Source organism: Temnothorax americanus, unplaced genomic scaffold (assembly GCF_048541705.1).
Source record: "Temnothorax americanus isolate GAGA-0224 unplaced genomic scaffold, ASM4854170v1 Scaffold5, whole genome shotgun sequence".
NCBI classification, from domain to species: domain Eukaryota; kingdom Metazoa; phylum Arthropoda; class Insecta; order Hymenoptera; family Formicidae; genus Temnothorax; species Temnothorax americanus.
Window position 1 is genome coordinate 1,999,310 of NW_027509657.1, and position 24,513 is coordinate 2,023,822.

The 24,513-nt window shown below is 35.6% G+C and overlaps 4 protein-coding genes and 1 non-coding gene across 10 annotated transcripts in view; 3 read left to right on the forward strand and 2 right to left on the reverse strand.

The window, feature by feature from the left end:
• The first annotated feature begins 685 nt into the window (after positions 1-685).
• On the forward strand, positions 686-4,215 carry LOC143904218 (uncharacterized). The gene is made up of 5 exons (XM_077418663.1): positions 686-1,055; positions 1,370-1,653; positions 1,906-2,158; positions 2,383-2,545; positions 2,734-4,215. Exons 1-5 carry the CDS (start codon positions 966-968, stop codon positions 3,051-3,053), a joined length of 1,110 nt encoding a protein of 369 aa, XP_077274789.1. The 5' UTR covers positions 686-965; the 3' UTR covers positions 3,054-4,215.
• Positions 4,216-4,409: 194 nt separating this feature from the next.
• LOC143904213 (uncharacterized) lies at positions 4,410-6,124 on the forward strand. The gene is made up of 4 exons (XM_077418659.1): positions 4,410-4,889; positions 5,103-5,433; positions 5,513-5,684; positions 5,761-6,124. Exons 1-4 carry the CDS (start codon positions 4,719-4,721, stop codon positions 5,993-5,995), a joined length of 909 nt encoding a protein of 302 aa, XP_077274785.1. The 5' UTR covers positions 4,410-4,718; the 3' UTR covers positions 5,996-6,124.
• A 145-nt stretch (positions 6,125-6,269) lies between these two features.
• On the forward strand, positions 6,270-9,964 carry LOC143904217 (leucine-rich melanocyte differentiation-associated protein). 2 transcript variants are annotated; one of them, XM_077418662.1, is made up of 4 exons: positions 6,270-6,778; positions 7,523-7,750; positions 7,957-8,466; positions 8,949-9,964. In XM_077418662.1, the coding sequence occupies exons 1-3, from the start codon at positions 6,719-6,721 to the stop codon at positions 8,422-8,424; spliced, it is 756 nt and encodes a 251-aa protein (XP_077274788.1). In that variant the 5' UTR covers positions 6,270-6,718; the 3' UTR covers positions 8,425-8,466; positions 8,949-9,964. The 2 variants fall into 2 exon arrangements, with proteins under 2 accessions (XP_077274788.1, XP_077274787.1); XM_077418661.1 differs by having other exon boundaries at positions 7,957-9,964.
• Trnap-agg (transfer RNA proline (anticodon AGG)) lies at positions 6,497-6,568 on the reverse strand. The gene has a single exon. It is a non-coding gene; the product is annotated as a tRNA-Pro (tRNA).
• LOC143904211 (uncharacterized) overlaps positions 9,099-24,513 on the reverse strand; it is a 50,987-nt gene continuing 35,572 nt past the window's right edge. For 3 of the 5 annotated variants that reach the window (XM_077418654.1, XM_077418653.1, XM_077418655.1), the window contains exons 11-18: positions 24,006-24,467; positions 15,318-15,460; positions 14,838-15,025; positions 14,472-14,574; positions 14,216-14,377; positions 13,272-13,504; positions 12,788-12,999; positions 9,099-12,494 (exon numbers count right to left, since the gene is read on the reverse strand). In XM_077418654.1, the coding sequence (XP_077274780.1) occupies positions 12,340-12,494; positions 12,788-12,999; positions 13,272-13,504; positions 14,216-14,377; positions 14,472-14,574; positions 14,838-15,025; positions 15,318-15,460; positions 24,006-24,467 (1,658 nt within the window). In that variant the 3' untranslated portion in view covers positions 9,099-12,339. Of the gene's footprint in view, positions 12,495-12,787; positions 13,000-13,271; positions 13,505-14,215; positions 14,378-14,471; positions 14,575-14,837; positions 15,026-15,317; positions 15,461-24,005; positions 24,468-24,513 lie in introns of those variants that run through there. The other 2 variants (XM_077418656.1, XM_077418657.1) reach the window with 2 other exon arrangements.

Below are 24,513 nucleotides of genomic sequence, written 5' to 3' on the forward strand. Positions count from 1 at the left end.
TATACCGAGGAGTTGTTGAAAATTATAAAAGAGTAAACCTTTAAAAAACAAATCTTAAAGGATTTTTTGTCGAGAATAATCATTTTAAAACAATGACAGTCTCTTAAAAATCTCCAAGAAGCAAAACTTTTTTATGCTTATAATGTGAGAGAGATGTGACTAATATAATTATACTAATATATTTTACATAAAAACTCTATTTTGATGGTTTTTTAAGTCGTAATTGATTTATACGTTTTACTGATTAGTTAATGTACTGAATAATTTCAATGTCTCGGGTGCCCGAAGCTTTAAAAAACGATGTCCGATGCGGTAGCGCCGCCATCACCGTCATCGTGTAAGCCACGATTGTTGGCCGGAGAAAATAAACCGCCAGTGGCGTAGAATTCCATATTTACAATCAATTCAGTGGCGGATTCATCGTGAAATTAACAAAGCATGATTTTTAGAAACCTAAAGAGATTCCAAATGTGACTTCTTTCTTGTTTCAAATATAATTTTTCTGTTTACAAAAATATTTTTAAGCTTAAAAGACTACTTTCTTATCATTGGTATATGCATCAGACTTTAATTTGTAGATAGTATTTTAATATGCAGAAGAACAGCAAACTTAAAAAAATTGATATAAAAGTTAATTATTGATTTAATTAGATTTAATATATTCAATTTGATTAAATGTAAATTATTTTATTTGCACGTTTTAAACTTAGTTTTATTTCTTAATAAAGAAGAGTTTGCGAGAAGATTTTAAGATACAGGACACTCTATATATGTGACAGAAAACGGATCTTCGCGCAGATCTTTAAAATGACAATGAAGTTATCCATAGATCGCAACCAAGAATCACTTTTCATCAATCTTTTGAGAAGTAAATATAACCCATTTTGGTGTAAAGAAGCAAATATTCAATTTTTTTATCCGGTTTCCAAAATTGATCGGTAGTATCGCGGTTGCAATACGATGTAATGGATGAATTCGAAAACACACGACAGGGACACAAAAATGGCACCTGTTTGTGCTTCTCGGTGATGGGTCGTAGAAAGTTTCGAATTTCGGTAATTATACACAATCGACGAATTCTTTAATCGGTCGCTTAATCGATGAGTCCGTTAATAAGCAATTGTCTTCCCTATATGGCGTGTGTGCGACGCTACATTTCCTCTCGTGCTAAATTCTTAGGTAATTATAATTAAAACACGATAGAAGCAATATATAAATATAATAATATAAAACATAAATATGTAAAATATACGTAAATATACTGTATATATAGTATAGCATAAATATATACTGTATATCTGTATGTGCGCGCGTCTATCACACGTAACTCGTGATTCCATCGACTAATTAGCAGAACTTGTCTCTCGAGGTGTGCGCAATTAGCGCCTCCCCGGAAGCGGGCGATGCGCCCATCAGTATTATGTCGACGAGGAGAAAATACTCGGCGATTTCCGACACGAAGGATTCCAAGAACGCTTTCCTTTCGCGAGATAAGAATCCGATTATTCGATATGCTTCAACGGTACCGTCGGATTCGATTGATGTCGCGAGGGATTGTGCGCGCGATGAATTCGCAATACTCCAGAATGATCCTTTGCGAAAGCCGAGCAATATCGAAAGCGAAGTAGATTATTGCGGATTTTCCTATTACAGGTTTGTTGATTTGATCTTTTCGTCAACTGCAAACGTAGAAATATAACACAAACGTGAAAATAATAATAGAACGTATATTTATTGATTTTAATTAACTAAAAAATTTTAATTGAAAATATGACTTTGCTTTTTACAAATACTTAACGGTTTGGATTGGTTTATTTAACACATTATTATTTTTTCTTATTTTATTTTATTAAGAAGTTTGTAACTAAAGAGAGAATTGATAATAGAAGATTGACTACGTTACAGAAGTAATAGAACAGATGGCTGTCAAGATGCCGTTCTGGTCAAGGATGTAGGAATATCCTGCAACCTTTTAAACAAAAATACAGTCGAACCTGACATATCGATTTCAGGGGTTGAGAACTATCTTGTTAAACAGCTCAAACTCGAATACAACGAATTGTCGAATATTACAAGAAAATTAAATGCGTATACCAAGGATATTTTAAGCAACTTAGCATCGAGATGCAAAAGAAAAGATCAAGTCCTTGAAAAATTGGTAGAACTTAACATTTATTTACTCTTTGAGTCAATTCTTTAAACAAATTTTATTTAAAATATATGTAGGTATTGATTAAATTAGAATGTATACTCTCTATTTAAGACATATATATTGAATACTTATATATACGTATTTTAATCTTAAAAATTTGTTAGCGGCATAGTTATCAATTAAAATTGTAACCGGTTGTCGCAACTTTCTCTAAGGAACTTTTATTACAGCATGTCTCGAAGCACGTAATGGCATCACAATGTACAGACGAAGTAGGAAATCTTTGCTTAAAATTAAGATTTCGCGATAATGCGGAGAGACAATGTGGATCATCTAATATTGATTTAAAGAAAAGTTTCGTTAAAGAGGAAAATGTTAGAGAAAAAATGCACAGTAATATTCATTATACAGCTACAGTAAAGCATTTTTGTATAGCTTTAATTTATTTTATAAATAAAAATAAGAATTATTCTTAATAATTAAGTAAATAATATTATTATTGATAGATACTAATAAATTAATGTTCATTTTAACACATAAAAGTCTTAATTTATAAATGTAAATCTCATACTTCTTCGCAGGGAATAGTAACACGAAAAAGCGATGCGCAGAGTTTGATAAAGCTTTCGCGAAAGGATTTCTCGAACTTTCGTCGAAATGCAGTGGCGTGTTGCTTCGTAATTATCTGATAATGAAAAGAGAGAAAGTATCTAGAAATGCGAAAGCATGTTTACGTAAAACCGAAAATTTCTCGCCGTCTGATAAATTGTACGAAAATCGCACAGCCGATAAATCTCGCGAATGCTTTTATACGAGCAAATGCAATCCTCTGGTGTTCACCAATTGGCAGGAAATATCCAGACGGAAAAATTGCAGATCCAAAAGTTGCGTTCACCGCTAATATTTCCGGCGATCCGCGCGAGCACAGTCAATCGCATTTGGACACGCAATCGGAGAAAGCCGGATTCGATGGCTGATAAATTATAATCATGTATTCTTTGTTGAATTATTATTTTTTTACGATATTTTTGTTGTTTTTATATATTTTTATTATTAATCATTGATTTGTATTAGTTAGAATATTGTGTTTTTAGCAAAATATAAAATACTAAATATAAATAATATATTTTTATGTGTGTGAGTATGCGTTTTTAACATTTTATTATAAAAACTAGATTTAACACTTATTGAACTTAGGTCTTTCTCTCAAATCGTAAAAATGCACATCTCTTTTTCTTTTTGTTTTTCTCGTTTTTGACAAAACTGGCGGAGCAATCAAAACTGACTGTCTTATGGCCAGACTTTAATTCGAGGATCTGTATCCACAACCATACTGGAATGAACACTTGTAAACGAGGTGAAAAAATGCGAGGCAAAAAGTGAATAAATTTATTAGATTTTGACCAATGAAATCGTAGAGTTCTCTAGTGAATTCTCTCACTTTTCGCCTTCATTGTTTCTGTAAAATATTTTAATTTTATTTTTTCTATTTTATTTACATCAAGAGTAACATTACAATTACAGTTAAGCATAATTATTGTAAACGAGATAAATTAACTATTGCAAGTTGTGGTTTCAATTTTTACAAATTATTGCTAAAATTAACAATCTTTAACATAAACAACGTATCAGGAGAACAAAAATTGCTGTGGAAAGATTATGCGCTATTTAAAATCTAAGAATCGCAGAATGCGGAATTTTAAATCATAACAATTAAAAGTCTTGTAAATGGACAAAGTATCAAGAGAAATAATCGACGAAGAGGATGCATTATCTGAAATTCCAAGATAATTCCAATTGACCACGTCGTCAATTGATTTAAAATAAAAATATCTGATTGGTTGGCTTAGGGGAAAACTCCAGGCATCGGGGGCTGTGAGTGGCTGTGGTCAAACGGGACGTTTCCTTCTGCTGACCAGCGCGAGTTCTGATTGGCTTCTGCTTTTCTGCTTTCTGCTATTCTGCCAAGGTGTGAATTATTCCGAAGAGCCGATTGTGACTGAGCCTTTATGCTTACGCATTATGCCCGATCTACAATAGCTGTAGTAAGCCTCAAGCTGTAAAAAATTGACCAATTACAGGCGAATGTGAGGAGAATAATCGACTGTGATTGGTCAATTTCTTACATCTTGAGGCTTACTACAGCTTACTACAGCTATTGTAGATCGGGCATTATGCGTTATGCAGAAGTGTGTGCTCCCCGCTTTAGATTAGACCATGGACAGAGCAGGACAGAGTGACAGCACTACGCTATCGTCGCTGTCGTTTAATGACTTGTTCTGTCTAACACCAGAGAGAGGTTTCTTTCTGCTAACACCAATAAAAACAAATATATACTTTTGAAATATTACATCTAAAAGATAATATGTACAGATTTATATATATACAATAAAATAAACTTTAAAGACAATTTTGTTATATAAATGTGTTAATTGAACGAGACAGGCTTAAGATAGGTTATGTTGTAACCTATATTGCGTGATAACATTTTTTAGTATCAAATCACTATTAAATTTATTTATTTTCTTTTATCATTATATATACGATCGGGAATCGCGACATAAATATGATTTTGAATCGTGGACAGAGCAGAGTTTGGAAAAATCTTAAAATAAACGAAAAAGATCACATGATCTGTGTTAAAAAAGAAAACGATTCGTGGAAAGTAATATTGACAGATTTAATAGAAATTTGGACGGAGACTCTAGAAGACGAAACTATATTTCGCAAATGTCAGGTATTCAATTCGTCTCAAATACCTCATATACATATATATTATATACACTACATACATATACACATATTACATGTACGAGATTACAATTTTTTATACTTCAACAAGTGTGAATTATATAAAAGAAAAGTATAGATTGAAATTTTATTTTATTTCTCAGTAGGAAAATCATTTTATATCATACACTCTTGTATATAATGAAATGTTAATTTGTAGACCATAAATCCTCTTTTAACTCTCGAGGCTTTTGACTGGAAGCAACTGGTACTAGATATATTAAATGATATCCCTCAACACGTGCACACAAGCGTTCTAGAAGTTACTGCATATCGAATAGAACTACGGAGAGACAAGGATTTCGTAAAATTGAGATTTTCGTTGGATCTTCTCAAAGGAACGCCGCAGCAGTTTTGGGAGTACGTGACTATGCCTCACTGCTTGTCGTCAATAGAACTGTTTCGCCGGCACAAGATTCTGCTGGATCTGGTGAAACAGAAGGATGAAGAAATCGCAGAATACAAAGCGGAAGGCGCGGAGTTGATTAGGAGTGTGTTTCTTGCATAATAGGCGGATACGTTATTAATCTTTAGAATTGACAGTTAAAAATCATTATTTGTATCTTGTAGAATATATCGCTACGAAGCCATTCAGCGAAGAAATGTTTCACATTGATGCTGCTGGGTCGGCTGCAACTGATATTGTAGAAACTTTTCAATCTGTGCTTCATTTTTATAATGAGACGAACTTGCTAAAGTCACACGCGAAATTAGAGTCTAAAATATCTTCGAATGACGCAAGGTACAATGCGGCGTACCATAAAAGATTTATATCAATTATTTATTGCATTTATTTAATCATTTATTGCATTTTTTAGTGGCGCTAATGATCCAAAAATTGATGGGAATGTTCTTCCTGACTTGTTAAGGGATGAGTCTGTAAAGGAGCTAAGACTAGATAAACTGAATAATGATGAGCAAATGCATGTAAAAGTTGAAGAATGTGAAGCGGGTTCTTCTTCCAGCAAAGCTCCTGCAATTTTCAAAATAAGTAGCACATCTCACACGATACACAAGTTAAAAAAGAATAAGAAAACTTTGAATATAATGTAGTAAAATATTAAATTACTAATTAGTAATCTAACATTTTACTGCAATATGAAATTAAATAACTTTGGGTTTTATATTCAGTTATGTGTGTGTGATTTATGCTATTGTGATATGTGCTACATATGTGATTAATGCTAGTGCATGAAAAATAGAATTTATATATATAAAAATATAATATATAAAATAATGATAATATATATATATATATATATATATATATTGAAGTCTAAGGAATATCAGACGTAAAGGCAAATATCAATTATCTATATAAAACTTAACGAAAAATAATAGCGAATTGTATGCACTTCCAGTAATCCACCAGGATGAACACAAGGTTCGACTATTCTAATAGTACTCTCTATTATAGTACTATTCTATTCTATTCTATAAGAAAAATGTGAGATATATTTTTATATATAAACCAAATATATTTTTAATTACATATCTAAAGCTGTACTGTAATTCTAAAATCAAATAAATAAAAGAATAAGAAAAAAAAATAACGGGCTCGTCCGGGATTTGAACCCGGGACCTCTCGCACCCTAAGCGAGAATCATACCCCTAGACCAACGAGCCGTATTGCATATGAGATCACAAATACAGGATATCGATCTTGAGTATTATGGTAATAATGTATATAGACGCACGCACACATATATATACGCGTTATCTATGTCATTAACTGCGCGATAATTCTCTCTCTGTTGTGCGTGGCACATATTCAACATGGCGGGCTACGATCTGCAAGACTTCAACAGGAGTGCGTTGACGCTCGATAGCAGACGGGTAATCGTAATCGCTTTGCAATTTTCATTGCATGCAATAACATTTAATCGGTCACGATGCATGTTGTTCGATAATGCCAACGATCTGCGTTTTTCGGCTGCACTCTTTTGCACTTTTTTCGTTGTTACTAAAGTGGAAGTAGCATGTGGTCGAATTGAGAAGAAAAAAGAAGCAATGGGAAAATGTAGAAAGTGCAGTTAAAAAGAATAAATCTTATATTTACTGAAAGAGTTGATAGAGTGAGTGACTTCTTTTATATATATAGCTCATATATACGTGAGCCATTTGCGTATTAAAAATAAACAGCATATCAAAGATTCTATATTTTTTTATGTTTATAAATATCTTGATTTTCTAAAGTTGACTTTTTAAAAATCTATTTTTAATTAGAGACTATTAATGACACGTAACATTTTAATCTTTAATATTAAATATCTTTGTGTAAAAGTTAAATTTTAAACCAGAAATAAGATTTTTTTATAAACTCAAATTTATTTAACATTAAATTAAAAAAAAAGAAAGAAATTTTGTAATTTTCTACAATTAAATTTGTAAGAGACTGAAATTTGATGAGTGCGTTATGGAAAATGATATTGAAACAAGTCGTCGGACATTTATTCTGTAAAAACTGATTTTTTTTAAGTCATTGTAATTTTTTCCATATTCTTCATTTTCTTTATATTTTTTTATTATTACTTCTACATTTTCAATACTTTCATCTTATTTATAATATCGACAATTTAGGCCTGGTACACCGGGCAAAAAGCGGAAAAGATTCCTGGTGGGCTGATAGGAGTCGTTGGTCACGATTGTCTCGGTTTGGATCTCTCCTACAACGAATTGACCACTATTTCTGGCGTGAAAGATTTTGAGCAGCTTCAGGAATTGATTCTGGACAACAACAAACTCGACAATCTCAAAACACTACCGGATATCCCGACTTTGACCACTTTGAGTCTGAATAATAATAAGGTTTGCTTTTATTTAAAAAAAAAGAAGTAATAAAATTCTTATAAAAAACTGTTTTCAAAGGAATTTGTGAAAATTTATACAAAAGTTGCCAAAGATATTTTTTTCTCTAATTTTATTAATTTCTTTAACGCTATTTGTTATTAGACTCTTGGGCACAATTTTTTCACGCATATACAAACCAATTGATAAGCTATTTCCCTTTACAGATATCTAATATCGACCAAGCCCTCGATAGGATACGAGAATGCTGTCCCAACGTGGAGTACGTGAGTCTCCTGGGCAATCCCGGCTGTCCCGATCAGCTGACCAATCCGACGTCCACCGACGAAGACGATTACGAGCGTTACAGGCTATACGCCATCCACGCTTTACCTCCGAGTCTTCGCTTTCTGGACTCCCGAAGTGTCACTCAGCAAGAGAGATTGAATGCTAAGACTCGCGGCAAGTACTCGAAAACGATCAAGCTCGTCCCGGAATTGATTCGCAACTTCGCACCCAGTTCGACGCATGCCAGTAATGAGTTCGACGACATATATTTCAACATCCATTACACGCCCTTGCCGAGCTCGCCGCGCAATCCTCAGGATCACAGAGGTGCGTATGGCAAATGCAAGTATCGATACTCCGGCAAGAACTCGGAGGGCAACAGATTTATCTCGAACAACGATCTTTAAGCTGCATGTAGCGTGGCCTTATAATATCATTTTTCTAGTCAGGTAAGATTGATCTTAACGAAAAATTGTCAGTTAGATCTCGGTGTTAATAAAGTCTATCGCATGCGATATCGCACGATTAATATCGTATTATGACATCGACATTATAATGATAAAGATATGCACAGAGATTTACAATTTACATACCATAGACGTACATACCAACATTTATATCATGATAACAATTACATTTTGATATCAGCAACCATTGAATTTTAATATAAATATTACAAAATTCAATTCGATTTAAAACGACTATCTATATAAGTGCATATCTCATGAAAAATAAATTTAAAAGCTTACAATATTCAATCAAATAAAACATTACAAAACATAAAAAATGTGAAACATGATTTTTGAAAACAAAATAAAAAGTGCAATATTGTACAAAGTAGAACTGCTTGATTAATTATATGATTGTATAACACTATATAAAATAATTTTTTATCTGACGACGATTTATACATTTTCCTTATTTTTCTTAGGTAAATTTCATCTTCCCATTGTTCAATATTGTATATCAGTTCTCTTTCTCGCAGGAGTGATTTTCTTCGATAAGTGTCTGATTTACGTTTATAACTTTTTATAGCCATTTATATTTCTACAATGAATAAATCATGTGAAATCTACGAGTAAACGTATAAAACTTTTATTATCATGTACACCGACGAGCGACATATAAATAAATGTCTGATTTCCTAAGTTTTAACATTACATTTTATAACATTACGTGCTAACTGGACTAACATACGTAGAGTAACTTGGAGGCTCTGTCGAGATAGAAAACGCAATGGGTTATCGTAATAAAATCCTCGATTCTCTATTGGTCCGTATACGCGTACGACATATAATTATCGCAACGACACTAAATTCAATATTTCAGGAATGTCGAAATCTTATACAACTATGTTTATCTCAGGATTTGTATTGGTTAATTTAAGACACATATATTAATCCCTACGAAGGATAGGTGAATTAAAAAGAATTCATTTTACTGAATTTACGAATTCAATAAATATACTCTGCCTACACAAACAAGGAGTTTGGCGCTTCACGGGTTTCTAAATTTTATCTTTTCTTATTTCTATATTTTCATTTTATTTAAATCTCTCTCTTAGGATGTAAATCAAATAAATCAATTTTCTTTTAAAACATTACATCACATTACGTCCAAATCGAACTTTTTATTTTGAATGTACTCCTTGACGGTGTATATTAGGAAAAAAGTTGGAGAATTTTCAAATAAATTTCTAATTTCGATGATCAATTGCACTTGAGAGAAACAAATTCTTTTTTAATTGAAATTTTTTAATTCATCTATCTTTAACCAGGGAGTTGACGCATTATACGAATCTCTACGTAACGTTAAAGGCAGTTTCACAGTTCCCTTTCGTTAACCCTGTTTTTAGGAAGAGAGACAGAGAGTCTTAGACATAATTACAACGGCTTACGATGTTATACTCACAAATAATCGAAGGTACAATAAATCAGTTAAGTACGAGTTTGTCAGTTCGGACCTTCGATTTATCCTTCGAACCCTCGAGAGTCGTCGACATTTATAACACAATTTAGCGGTGCATCCGGCGATAAATGCATGACTGACTGTATCGAATATTATATAGATATCGGATCAGAACAGTCTCCGCATTTAACGCTAAATGAACGACATAAAAACTGATCGCCGCTGAAACGCACACCGCGAATACGAGCCTTTTACGATCGTCCTGGAATTCCCGGAGGAAAAGCTTCTATAATTTTGGAAATATAATTATGAATACTGAGTTTTCCCCCTGGGAATTTCAGCACGGATTCGACGCTTGAATATATATGTATACGTATAAATATAACATCTACAAGAATGCGTTTTCGTTTAAGTTGCTCGAGGAAGCGGTCATATTTAAATCCCTTAAATACACCGTTCCTTCACTCGCTCGCTCGTTCGTTCGTTCACTCCGGAGACTCGCTCGTTTCTATTGTACACACTGGAAGCATCTTTCTCTCCAAGAAAGGAAAGTGTCCACAACGTTGTTCAGACGTTCCAAACGCTGATGAACTTTCGATCACGTTTCGTCCGATTCACTTGGTAATTGACGAAGGGAGAAGCGAATGAACGATGGAAGCGTATCCCTACTTTTATAAAAAGACCTGAGTTCTCCATCGCGTATGAATTGTTATCACCGTTATAATAATTTCTTATTTCTCGGTGAAGGTCCATTGTGGGCTTGACAGTGCCCCCTACACGATATTGATCAAATTTTAAAATTGACAATCTCAAAATGTAAAAATATAACGTGGTCCCATCGTTCATTTGCTTTAAAAACAAAAAACTTCGTTCGTGATAATAAATGTAATACTACTACAATCTTTTAGTGATTATTGACTAACAGCACGCTTTTGTAAAATCTAAAAATGTTTGCACTACCATTTGTGCTATCAGATTAATTTTCGGACTTTTTTTTGGGTGAGGTAGAATTTCGTGAAATTACGAAATACTTCGTGATTCAACGTTTGGAACTCGGCGAGAGCTCATTCGCAATTTCTTTGTTATCGCGAAGAGCACACACATATATGTGTGCATGTGGATACTAATATCATCTTGCCAGTTGTCTTGGACGGACGCATTTTTGCTTTTCATCCCGTTTCGGGCGTTTCAAATACCTAACAATATTTTTTTCAAGAATCATCGATGCTCTATAATATTGCACGAATTTAAATGACTTGCTCAACTTATATACCCGCATTTGAGGCTTTTTTCGCAATTAAAAGCGACAAGGAGGAATTACGAGGATTATACATAGAATTACACAAAGACGCAGCTTTAAAAAAGAATATACCTCGCTTTGCTATTATACAACTGCTGGAGTTATGACAATAAAAGAAATAATATTTTTTAGAAAAAATGGAGTAACATTGAAGTTAAGTAAGCTGTAATATAATTTTATCTCGAAAAATATCAAATTATTACAGCACGAATTCGCCATAACTTTTAATATTTGGCACGTCCATTATATTAATATTAGATATAAATTCCAGCTTTGCATGAAAGAATCTATGTTGAAAAATAAATTAACAAAAAATTAAAAAATCTAATAAACAATGCCTTCTCATAATCTATTTTTTAATAAGCAGAAATATTTCATTTATATCTTAAAATCATACTTTGAATAATATTTATATTTCCTTTTGAATGGATTTTTTACTTTTGCAAATATTATAAGCTATCATCTTCTAAATCGTTAAATTTGATCATCACTAATAAACAAATAAAAAAATTATGAAAATAACGAAATTCTAATTTTCAACAAAATACTAATTATTATATTTTTGGAACAGCCAAAGCGAAGTAGCCCATAAGAATATAAAAGAATCTGTTTTTAAAAAACATAGAAGCAAGCATCTTGTGTTAATTTCTAATGTGTTCGTTAGGAAATTATGTTGGAAATTTTCTATAGAGAATTTTCATGTAGAAATCTTAAAACACAATTTATATGGAGATTAATAACGGACAACATAGAAATAAGAGTGGACAGGAAACTCAAAATAATTTAATGTGTATAACTGTTATATAGGATATGAAGCTCAAGACCGATATTAATTGCATACTTTATCGGCTCCAGGCTAAATAATCTGGCAAGCAATTTTTGCGGCCGACAGGATTTTCGCAGGAAATTTTTGCCTATGCCCATTCAAGAAGATCAGACGAGCTTACGTCGCTTCCAAAGGCACTGATTCTTTGTTCGCAAATATTTAAGATCACGTCCGTTGTAAGCGCGACGCTCTTAGATCTATGTACAATCGACTTGGACTAAATCGGCGTTTCCCCTCTCGGAAACAAAATCTGGGAAGAGCGCGTGACATTATCGCGCGTTGCTACTTTTAAGTACCGTTGTTCTTCCCGTGATTGTGCAAGTTCGGCCTTAACGTCACTGCGCCCTCGACCCAGAAATTCGGCCTCTCGAGCATGTTCTGCCAGAGAGACAATTCGCGACCGGTCGCGTCCATCCAGTCCACCGGTTTCCCATAATGCTTACCTGAAATGGAGATATTCGCGTTTGTATTATTGCCGAAAACCATAAAAAAATATTTTCACCGAAACTTTTAGAATGTAGCAAACTGTGTGAATCAGGGGAAACGACATTTTATTATTAATTTAATCTTCTCCGGCTAAATATATATATTTTATTTACAGTTATTATTTATCCCACTTGTGTGTGTGTGCATGACAAGATATTATATTAATAAATCCAATTTAATTCTTATAAAATATAAAATAATCTAGATGTACAATTTAGAGTAATGTTTTATATACATTTTATATACGTACCGGTGCCGAGATTAAATCGAACACCGCCAAGGAATTCGTTGCTAGCAATTCGATCATGGTCCCACACCGTCAATTCCAATCCACGTTCCGCCAATTCTTGTAAACTAACGTCCTTGTAGATGAACGTGTGACCCCAAACTGGCGAACCGCCAGATCGACGAACGACACCGGTCTTCTGTTTACCGGATCGTCCCTTGTCGGGAAGCAAGTAACTGAAAGAAATTACACGGACGCGACGTAAGAATTTTTCAAATGTTAAAAACGCTAAATTTGCGATTTAAACAAAAAGCGATAAAACTATAATTTTTTTAAATTGTATAATCATAAGTATACATACATATATATTATTAAATTAATATACAATATAGAAGAGTTAAAACATATTTTCTAGTCTAAAAAAACAAAAATTTCCACGTGTATAAATTTTACTTGTTTATTGCGCCATATACAACAGAAATATTAATGTACAAAGGGGAGGGTGTACCTTTTACAGAAAGGATCGCAGGTGCCCGAGTTTTTGCCGCGCGTCTGTAGATTTCTGGCCTCCTTGACGAGCACGTGGAGCGCGCCGCGGCTCCAGTTCTTTTTCGCTTTAGAACTGTTACGTTCTGCGCTGCTTTCCCGATCGCGTTCTTGCTGTGCCGGATCCGGCGGGACAAACTTCAGGCCAACAATCACTTCGCCTTTGTATGCGACCGGATCGTCGAATGGCTCCGTCTGTGAGCAATTATTATTACGTAAATAAGATGTCGACGAATTTATGTAGATCTAGGAATTTATCCTTTAAAGCGGGTTCTCTGCATTGCTTGATATTCGATTGAAAAAGAGGTTTTAAATATTCTTCAAATGAGCAAAAAACGCGAAGTTTAGACAGAGCTTTATCAAATTCTAGTTGATTCTATACCAACTTACTTTCAATCATAAATTTAATTTAGTATATATTAAAATATTATATTATTCGGTATTCTCTGATACTCTGACATTGGTATCTTGATTTAAAAAACTAAAGAAACAAAAAAAATTTATATATTCTATATGTGTATTTGGCTATATATATATTTAAGACACGTACTTATTTATATAAGAATGAATACACTTTGCATTCGCATGCTCGTATTGGAACACGTCGAAAGCACTGCTTTAATTAAGCAGGTTTGAAGTTGCGGCCTGCGTTTCCATCGATGTTCGGAAAGAATGAATAACAACGTTTTCTGCTGAATGCACAGTGACGCAATCTGCTAAATGCACAATGATGCAACCCATCCGATGCACAATGAGCAGGGACTTACTTCACTCGGAAACAATCAACGATTCTAGCTTTAAAATTTCGAGATAACGCTTCTCAATTTCTTGCCGAAGGAAAGTCAGTGCCGTTATCTCTCGTCGCCAGTTTATTTTATAATATTATAAAATTAGCGGCAAACTTACCCTCTCTTGAAGGGGATACCAGTGTGGCGTCGGATCGTCGAATATCTTGTTCTCCAGCGGCATTCGCACCTCACCGAGAAAATCGTTGCGGCCGAACATGTCCGAGTGCCAGACCGTCAGCCATAGCGTTCTCGTCTCCAGGCCGCTCAGGCTCATATGGAACTGAAACCGCGCGGATGACATCGAGAATCTCTAATTGTCATGCAAACGAGCAGCGGACATTCGTGCCAAACATATACGAACTTGGGCAACTTACCTTCAGGGTTTCGTTGAATTCTGGATTCAACGTGTGCTTCTTCACCTTCGTCTTTCTCTTACCGCTCTTTGACTTGTCTGGCAGCAGATATACCTTGACATATCTGGGAGAGGGGGAAAGGAATAGAAAATTATATATAAAAAACTAAATTCCGTCTTTAATTTTCACGATATTGTCTTTTGTGAAACAACAATGAAGATTTTTTGTACAAAAAAATATAATTGTGCGAATAAGATTAAATTATATGTATAAAGAAGACACCTCTCGAACATAATAAAATTTGTTTCACTTACAATTAATATGTATAAGATAAAAGAATGGAATGGACACCTATATTTTACAATAGTTGTAAATGGTGGTACTTACGGATCCGATCGTTTGCGCTTTACGTCCACGGGCGCGAGGTTTTTGCACCTGGTCACGTGCACCTCGAACGTCAGATTCTTGTAGTCGTACTGCAAGGCGAATTCTACCTCACCTGTGACGACCACGGATCGACAGCAACGTCCCTCGCCCGCACCGCTATATACCGACGCCATCGAGTCCGAGCGTGCCTGGAATCGCGAAAATTAGGGTCGTGAGGACATTAGAGCGGCGTTCTCAGCGTCGTAAAATTCGCGTCGTTCCCCGCGGCGAGAGCGCCCTGACCCCCCCGTTCCGTTAATTCGAGCGAGATGCAACATCGCAATCCGCCTCCACGTTAAATTGCGATAATAGGTACGGTTTCTCTGGGAAAGTTTGGAATGGGAAGGGCAATGGGTTCGAGCGAAACACGGCTGCAGTCGAACGTCCATTCTCCATGCACAAAATAGACGAAAAAGATATTTTTAACGAATTGCAACTTACTCCGAGACTCGACAGGGACGAGCGAGTGGCGAGATGGCCCGGATCGATGTCGTCTATGTCTAGGACTGTATGACTAGAGCCTGCTCGTGATCCTGCCCCGATAATCGGCGTGCTGCATGCCTCCGACAGACTGCTTCCATCGTCTGTGATATAACAAGGAAACTTGATTACTCAAACTGACTCATTTCAGTGTCCAATTGTCGAGAGATAACGAGAACATTTAAGAAATACACTTTTCATAATAGCTTTAAAATAAAACGATCATTTCGACAAGCATAGTTTCAAAGACCTTACTAAATTGCTCAATATTAACAAATGTATAGTGCTTTCGTTGGTTTAGTTTTCATTTCTCAGTTTTATTTAGTTTTTATTTTGATGATATATAGAGTATTCGCGCTTAATTAGTTTTTGATTATTTTAATGTTCAAGATTATTTTGAAATAACGATCTTAAAGTGTTCTTTAAAATTGTTACTTAAAGTAATGTTTTATTCACGCATAAAAGTTTTTTATATTTTTCATAAATATAAATTGAAAATTATATATTTATATGTAATTTATATATTAATATAATTATTAATTACATTTATATAAACTTTATATATGTTACGTATATATCTCATTATATTTAAATTTAGTTTAATTAAAAATGATTAAATTTTTCTGTTACTTTGACAGTCCCTTCAAATCCAGTTGTTAAAATCGCTTTTACTAACTTATCGTCAACTCAGAAATATTTATCGTGGACACATTCCGCTGTACGTATCGCTCCGGGCATCTAGCGAAGATACTCGCGGGATATCCTAGCTCCGAGTCACTCTGCGACGCTTTCTTTTCGTCATTAACCGACGGTGATTTCTTTTTCTTCTTCTGAACTGGCAGACTCCCGATCACCACGCGTTTCATTCCGCCGCTCCGAGTTCCGCTACCAAATGAGGATTTGCTCTTCAGATTCGAGGTACCGATTGAGGAATCATCCTGGTGATTTGCCAATGAAGTTTCTTGCTCGTTGACACTCAACGTTAGAAACTCGTCGTCTTTCGACACCCCATAGTCGCGCTTCGTCAAAGGAATTTCCTCCGTGAGTTGACCGTCGTGTTTCGATTTTACAGAATCGATCGATGGAGTCTGCAATTCGTTGATGGACGCCAAATTCTCCTTTCTGTATATCTCATTCGATTCTGAACGCGAGGCCGCTTTTTGTCTCGCGTAACAAGAACCACAGCAGCACTCCACCAACCAATTCGAAGCGAGACGCTGCGTCATTCCGCCAATGGTCCAAGAACCTCGAATAGAAGATTCCTTGAAAGTTGAATAACGACCCTTTGTCATCTTGAGATCAATTCAGTTTTTGGACTCTGTCGATTTTTTGGCTGGTTAGTTATTTTCACTTTCTCTTCTTTATTCTCAAACCTCGAAGCGAGTTTACAAATGTCCGTAGATTGATAAGAGATAATATGGTTTCACTAGATTGAAGATAAAAGAGGTTTTATTTGTTTCACTTTAATATTAGCGATATTTTTTTTATTTTAGATTAATAAATGAATGATATATTATCTGTAAAGATTTAAAACTAAAGATAATAGTATTTAGTAATTCTTAAGTTGATATTTGCTGATATTTTATAATGAACAACAGGACAACAACGAAAGAGATGTAATGCGGAACGAAACACTCGCTATACTGACGTATCATTTCATTATATTTGTTCTTCAGTTAAGCGGAACAGGAGCAACGATAATATTTTGTTTCCTGCCTTCCTGAACGAATAGCATGGTAACAGCTTCTATGTTCAAGGTCCAGTATCTGGTGAGTTTTGATAATGAGTGATACGATAATTGTACGCGAGGAAGTCGTAAAATCAGCAAATTCCTACACGAAAAAAAAACGCTATTTTAATGGCGATGCAATTTTTCTATTTTTTTTTTATTAGACGCAAATCTTTTAATATATATTTCAATGTTTAACGTGAACCTGAAGTGCCAAAAATCTTTCTCTTTTGCCTTTTTATTGAAATTCCGTTGTAAAAAAAAACGATTTCACGATCCTCATTTGTATCTCTTATCGAGAAACTGTGCGCGTGGATATCTGCATTATGTTTGCGAAACGATATGCAAGTTTTAGTACGTATAAGTTTTGCAAGAGAAAAAAAATAAAGAGCAAGCATTTTCAAATGTGCCATCTAGTCTAAACGTCGCGTTACGAAAACAGCGTTATTTGCTTTTCACTTGTCGAGATAATCATTGTGCATTGTGCTGACTAACGTCGAAGTAGCGAACAATTAAATTGAGTAACACACCGTTCGCCGAGATATCCAATGCGATAGTCGTCGTTTTGCGACGCGGCCTAATCGCGCCCGATAATATTCCCGCGACGGCAGAGTCGGATGCGCGCGAATCGGTTCGCAGCTTTTGTAGATATAGACAAATGTGTGCCAAGGTGAACGTATCGCGGTATCTCCGCGCGATTCGTCTGAGAAAAATGACTTTCATGAGTATGTACCGCGCTCTATCAGCTGCGACGTCACGAGTTAAGGAAAGTTTCGTGCAATCTGACGCAGATCTGTCTAACGAAAGCCTTTCGTTACATTTAATTGTACTGTATCGCAATATCATCACGCACTATTATTATGTAACGCTTAATTATGCTAGTTAATTAAATTTTTAATTCTATTCCTATATATATATATATATTATAAGTTCACCTTTGCCTCGCCTCTAATTAGCTTTCTAGAAAATTAGCATATTTGTCGTACTATGTAACTTAATTTGTCGCAGATTCTGTCGTTAAAATTAAGATTGAGTCTTACAGACACTCCCGCGTGTTCGTGTCCCACGCGATATCCCACTGACGATGAAGAGGGTTAATTAAATCACTCGATCCCCTCCCAAGCGTGAGTATATATAATCACGCGTCTGTCTCTCGTCAGCGTAATTTCGCCACTTCGAATTGTCTCTTTTTCTCCGCGAATTTGATCACGCTTCCTCCCGTTCTTACCGCGCGGAAAACGCAGCGGACCCGTTACTCGGTTGCAACCACCGTATTCGTGCACGCACGTGTGAACGCCGTATCCGGGACATAGTACTACGCACCGAGAGCGTGGGCGAAAGTTCTTGGCTGTACCTCGCCTGACGCGCGAGAACTCAGTACTCAGTTTCCAGTTTCAACGGCCGATTAAGCGAATTATCCGTTAGCCGCGATAAACGCATGATACAAACGGGATCGCAGAAGAAATTGTATAATTGACGAATAAATATATAATTATATTTTTCCAGGTCTTTTTAGCACGTCAATCGCGTTCTCGTATAGTATGCAGTAATTAAATTTCTATATAGCTGTATTTCTGTCAGATGTTACTTTTTAATAAACGCCAGAATTCTCCCGGAGTATCTTTATTATGCGTTCGGCACACAATATAAAGCCGCTTCCGTTTCACTTGCGTTATCGCTTGTCTTTCTTTTTCTACACTATATCGATTCCCACTCCGTTTACTTTTCCTTTAGAATACGCTATCCGCGCGTATCCGCGAGTAATTAAATTACTCACTACCGGAGTTATTCGCTAGAATCGTGGAAGGAAATACGTATGTGTCAGTATGCAGTAGCCCGCATTGCATTCGCAATTATCGAATTACTCTATCGAAGCGTGGATATTGCTGTGATAAATCAATATCAAAAGAGTTGTTTCTACGCGATATAGGCAGTACATAGCATAAATTTTATCAACCAGAAATATTTTCAGAAGCTTTATCATTTATAAAGACCGTAATTAATTTTTTAGACAGTCTTTTTTCCATTTCTTATATTAATTATTTTTAATATATATATATTTAAATATAGAACTCTTAATAAATACACATTCATTTTTTTTCTTTCTTTAAAAATTTTGTAGAACAAAAATTGGTAACAAAAAACAATATTTATGAAAAATTAATCTTTTTTCTTTCGTACCAGAATTTCTTTTTACGCAATGCTGATCAAAGCAATATATTCACACGATTTTATTAATACATCGAAGAATGTAGATCGAAGCGGATTGTAATCTTAGAAATCTGTGAAAGATGTAGTGCGACGGGTAAAGGCACGTCCTGCTTCATGGATGTCCACGAAGCAAAGAACCGTTCTAGTAATCGTGCGCAAAAAGCTCGACACGCATTCCAAAACGCGCGGCGACATAGTTCAACGACATTCTTGACTCTGCTCTTAACGCCAGCTTGACTCTTTTCACAATCAATGTCATTTTTTTAAACGAATCCTGGCTCTTGACGAGAGAATTTTCTTTTACATTTTATATATATTCTACTGATGTAGAAATAAAAAAAAAAAAGCTTTCAAAAAATATAAAAAAATTAGAAATTTTTTCGAGCTTGATATTTATTAAACTACTTTCATTATAATGTAGTCTAATTCTCGGACATCCCGTATATGTTTGCTGTTAGTTGGAGAACTTTGCTATGCGGAGAAAACAAAATAAACTCGAATATCCTGCACCGCTTGCGGCACGAAATGCTGAAGTCGCAATAGTCCTTATTCGCGTGAAAAATTGATCTGGTTTAAAGCAGTATAACGATGATCGTAGGTGAATACGGCATACAGCAATGCAATATCTGCGATGTCGAGCGTAAACCTGTCGCCGACGCCGACTGATCTCTAACGAGCAAAAAAGAATGAACGAGTCTATGGCGAACGGAGTGCGGAGTTTCGCGACTCGGAAGTCGTAAATGTGCCATACGTACGACGCAGCACGCAGCGAATGTGTTGTAAAAGGCATATGGTAGTATCGCGATGTCATATTGATGTGATCTTAAAATTCGGAAAGGGATTTCTAGAGTTTCTTTAGAAAGTTTAGAGAGAGAGAGAGAGAGAGATGAAATATTTTAATTGAATCATTTAATTTTAGATAATTGGAAAGCTGAAAGAAAATTTACAAATATTAATCTCTCTCTCTCCTTTAAATGTATCTAATTTGTATCTATTTTTATGCGCATTATTTATATGCGCATTAATTGTTAAGACAAAATAATGTTAACAAATTTTTCTATGTCAATCGATTTGATCGAAGTGCATTTTTTATCGAGTTCGGACTCGACTTTGCTCCAGTAAGCTGCGAATCGATTAACGGATGTATGTAATACTAGGTAATAACGGTGAAGAACGTAAGTAGGTGGCAACAATTTATTTCGATATTTAATTATAGAAAGATTTTTAACCCAACTGATATTTAGTATAGAGTTTAACTTGCTTAACGACATTAAATTCTATTTTGAACAGAGGGTGAAAATTAGGAAGAGTTTCACACGCGAGAGAATGATCGTTCGATGAAATATTGTGTACAGAATTTCGAGATTTTATCCCCGAGCCACCTATATATAAAGGGTGGTTGGGTTCCTCCGTTATCGATCCGCGAGGGGCGCAGCTGAAAACGGGAGTGGCAAGGACCTTAATTTCATTAGTTACTATCCGTGAACGGCAAAAATTGAATTTTATCGGAGTAAAGTTAATCTGATGCGTTAATATAGATAATTGCTGAGTTTGAAAGAATACTGATGAAAAAAGTTCTTATAAACAGCTATTTGTGGTAGCTTTAAATATAAGTATATAACAAATATATTAAATATTTAATCTGTTGTACCAAATTTTTTTTTTTTTTTTTTTCAAAAGTAATTAATATAAAACTTCCATTTATCGTGATATTATAATCATATCAAAAATATGATGTAATTTTATTGTAGCTTTAAATGTATATGTTCAGTTAAAAGACTATATTAAAACTAGATGTATTAAAAGATTAATGTCTGTCATAAGAACATAATGTTTTTTTTTAGCGAAAAGTACAAAACAACGTTTTTAACGGCACCTAAAGTTGCAACTGGTTCTTTCTAACCACCGGCTTTTTAGCTACGATAACTCGTTATGTAGGCGGGAAAAACACAAGGTAGATTATTATCGGGAGACATTCACATTCAAAGTAGACTGGGTTAACGCTCGGTAAACGTTGCGATATATTTCGCTGATCGATAAACCGACAAAATACATAGGTGCATGCACGAAAGCATTCGGGCCGTTTTGTTCAATTTGCACAGGTGCAGAAATATACTCGCGAAAATATCTATTACACGTAAACTCTGTAAATAAAGTGAAAACTGAGGGAAAAAAAATAAACCAAATGCGTTACAAATGAGCGAACTTGCGACGTTATTGCTCGCACGAATGTTGCTTTTACGACGTCGCGTTATGAGAGAAACGGGGCGAATGGTTCTCAACAATACGCACACGCGGAGGTCGCGGAGTGCGCGTAGAGAGTGAGGAGTGGCCCCTGCGTGGCATTATCGATTGTCACGCGGGGGAGCTGCGGGGTGCACGGCATGGATGTCGGAGAAAAGAAGGGAAACCTCGTAATAAAGCAGTTGCACCTGTTACACACGAGCGAGCACCTGAACGAACGTGCCGCATTATCGCGGTGTTCTACTTGTCGCGCATAAAAACGCGCAGGTTCTGCGCCGCAGAAATGAACGGCGAACGGGTTTTTCCGCGTTTATTGCGAAAAAAAAAGAAGAGAGACGAGTGCGTATTTTCCGTACTTGAGGAACGGGAAGATGCGAGTTCAGAAGAATCATCTGTCTTCGGAAAAAGGTTCTCTCTGATCGCAGATTTTCCAGAAAAACGTATAGGCGCACAGTTTCAGATATATAGTGAAAACAATTATGGAACAAATAAATGGATACAAGAGCATGTGTGGGTGAAAGCAATCCAGTTGAAAATTGCCTGCAATTAACGTCCATTCGTAAAATTTAGCTCGAAAGATTTTTATATAAAAAAAAATAAATAAATTGTTTTTGTATCAAATCGTAGTTATTTTTTATTGTAGTATAAACTGTCTGCGTTATTGTATTATTTTTTAAATAACCGTATTTGAAAGTATTTTAGATTCAACCTGCTTTATAATAATTAAATGTAATAATTAAAGCGCGTTTTTTGATTGAATATATATTTTAAAGCGCGAATAGTTTCAAATGTACTATTCCCTGCCTCTCGACAAATTTGTTGTATTTAAAAGTTGAATTCTTTTTTATAAAAGTTTTCCCGCGAGTCATTTAATTAAAATGATTTTATAGATATAGATTATATCTTCGATACATATTTTTTTCTAACGTGTTATGAAATCTGTTTTCTATTCTCTTCTTTTTTCCGACAGAGATATATATAACATTATTGGCGGAAGGATAAAAGATACTTTCTTATAAAGGTTGCGTGTCATGATCGTGTTTTATATAGTCAAGTCAGGAAAACACTTCGGTGTCCAGAAAATGAAACTTTACGGCGCATGACGCAACGGATAATCATGACATAATCGTAATTGAATTAATTGAATTTATGCCAGAGAAAAGGCAAATGTAACGAAGATGTAAGGAGGTATCGGAGAGTTAGCTCAGAATTGTTATTACACCGAATTTCACGCGATGAGAGTAGCACGCTTTCGCAACGTTGTCCCGCTTTTCGCAGCGTTTTACGCCTTCGGCGAAGACGACAAAAGAATTTGCCACTATACTCGGATTGCTCAAGTTTACAGATAAAAGTCACGTTCGCTCTCGCACATGTAAAATATAAGTATCCACAGAGCGGTTTCTCTACCTTTCTCACGATCAGATTGTTCAACGGTACGTTCTTGAAGTAACAAGCGATTCCTTCTTAAAATTTCCAGAAAGATTAATTTTTGCTGTAATAAACTTTAAGCATCGTAAGATTTTATCTTTATAACTATACGAAGCAAAAATTTTTTTCGAAAAAGACACGTCACACATTTAAATTCAGCCAATAAGCTGAGCTTAGATAAAAATTATGATTACTGAGAATTTACGCGTTTTGAATTTCCGCGAACTTTCCGTTCACCGTGTTCATCTACGAAGAAATCTAGAAATGGTTTCTCTTTTGCCATGCGTTCTTCTTTCCGACGACGCACGCTATAAATTTCATATTTACACTTAATCATTTGCATGGTGCGCGCCACGTGCGCGTGACGATGGCGGCCGCCTAATTTATCACGCGGGAATCACACGTATACCCGCCGACCGAATTTCCTTTCATCCACGCGCGCTTTCTCTTTGTCTCTCAAAACTTAGTCTACAGATTTAATCGTGAGAGATATGTTCTCCATCGTTTGTGGATTTTATAGAATAAAAAATTAATTTCATAAAACGTTACACGTAATAAAATATAAAATGAATAATAATCGTATCATTACGCCATATATATAATGAGACTTAAAACTGTAGAATATTTGATAATTATAAGAACGGTACCAAAAGTCACCCACTTTCTCTCATTATAAAGTTCAGATCCTCCATTAAAGTTACAAGACCTTTTTCCAAAGTTTCACGGGAAAAGTTCGTAGAAATTTTAGTTACAAAAGTTATTTAATTATTTATCTAACAATAAGAGTCTAAGTAAAAGATAAAATAAAATCTTTAATATATATAATATACAAGAGAGACTGCAAGAGTTCCACTCAAAATATCACATTTTTTTCTTACGTATTTATATCCTCTTTAAATTAAAAGAAGAATAATAAGACAATAATGTATAAAACTTGAAATAAAGATGTGATGAGAAATAGTCGATATTTATTAAGATTTAACCTTTATTGGTACAATCTGCGCACAACCGTTTAAAAAAAGATATCTGTGACTCACCTGACGTGAGCGACATCGCCTGCTGCCTCCTCGACCTCGAGTTTTCCCGCTTGCTGGTGGCCGATTGCGAGCCGGAAACTTGCAGGCCCGGTGCGCTGACGGCGCGTTTGGGTCCGCCGCCGATCGCGCCGGGCCCGATGTTGCTGTTCCTGGCGAAGCCGGGCGGTCGATACCGAGCGGACTTGACGCCGCTGTGCTGCGGCAGGAAGTGGTAGACGCTGTGCGCCTTGTGCATCGGTGACGAGGTCGACGTCGCCGCCGCGGCTGACGACGACGACGATGACGACGACGAGGTCGACGTCGTCGTCGTCAGGCCGGTCGGCGCGCTCGGCGCGGGTAATCGCGGCAGGGAATTGGTAGCCGCACTGATGGCGGATTGCATGCCACGTGGTAGAGTCGTCGCTCGTGATTCTCCACCGTATTCCAACTCGTCCTCGGTATCCTCGTCGCCGGCCGATGCACCTGCACGATAATTAACAATCGTACTCTTGTCGGATAATGTTGATGA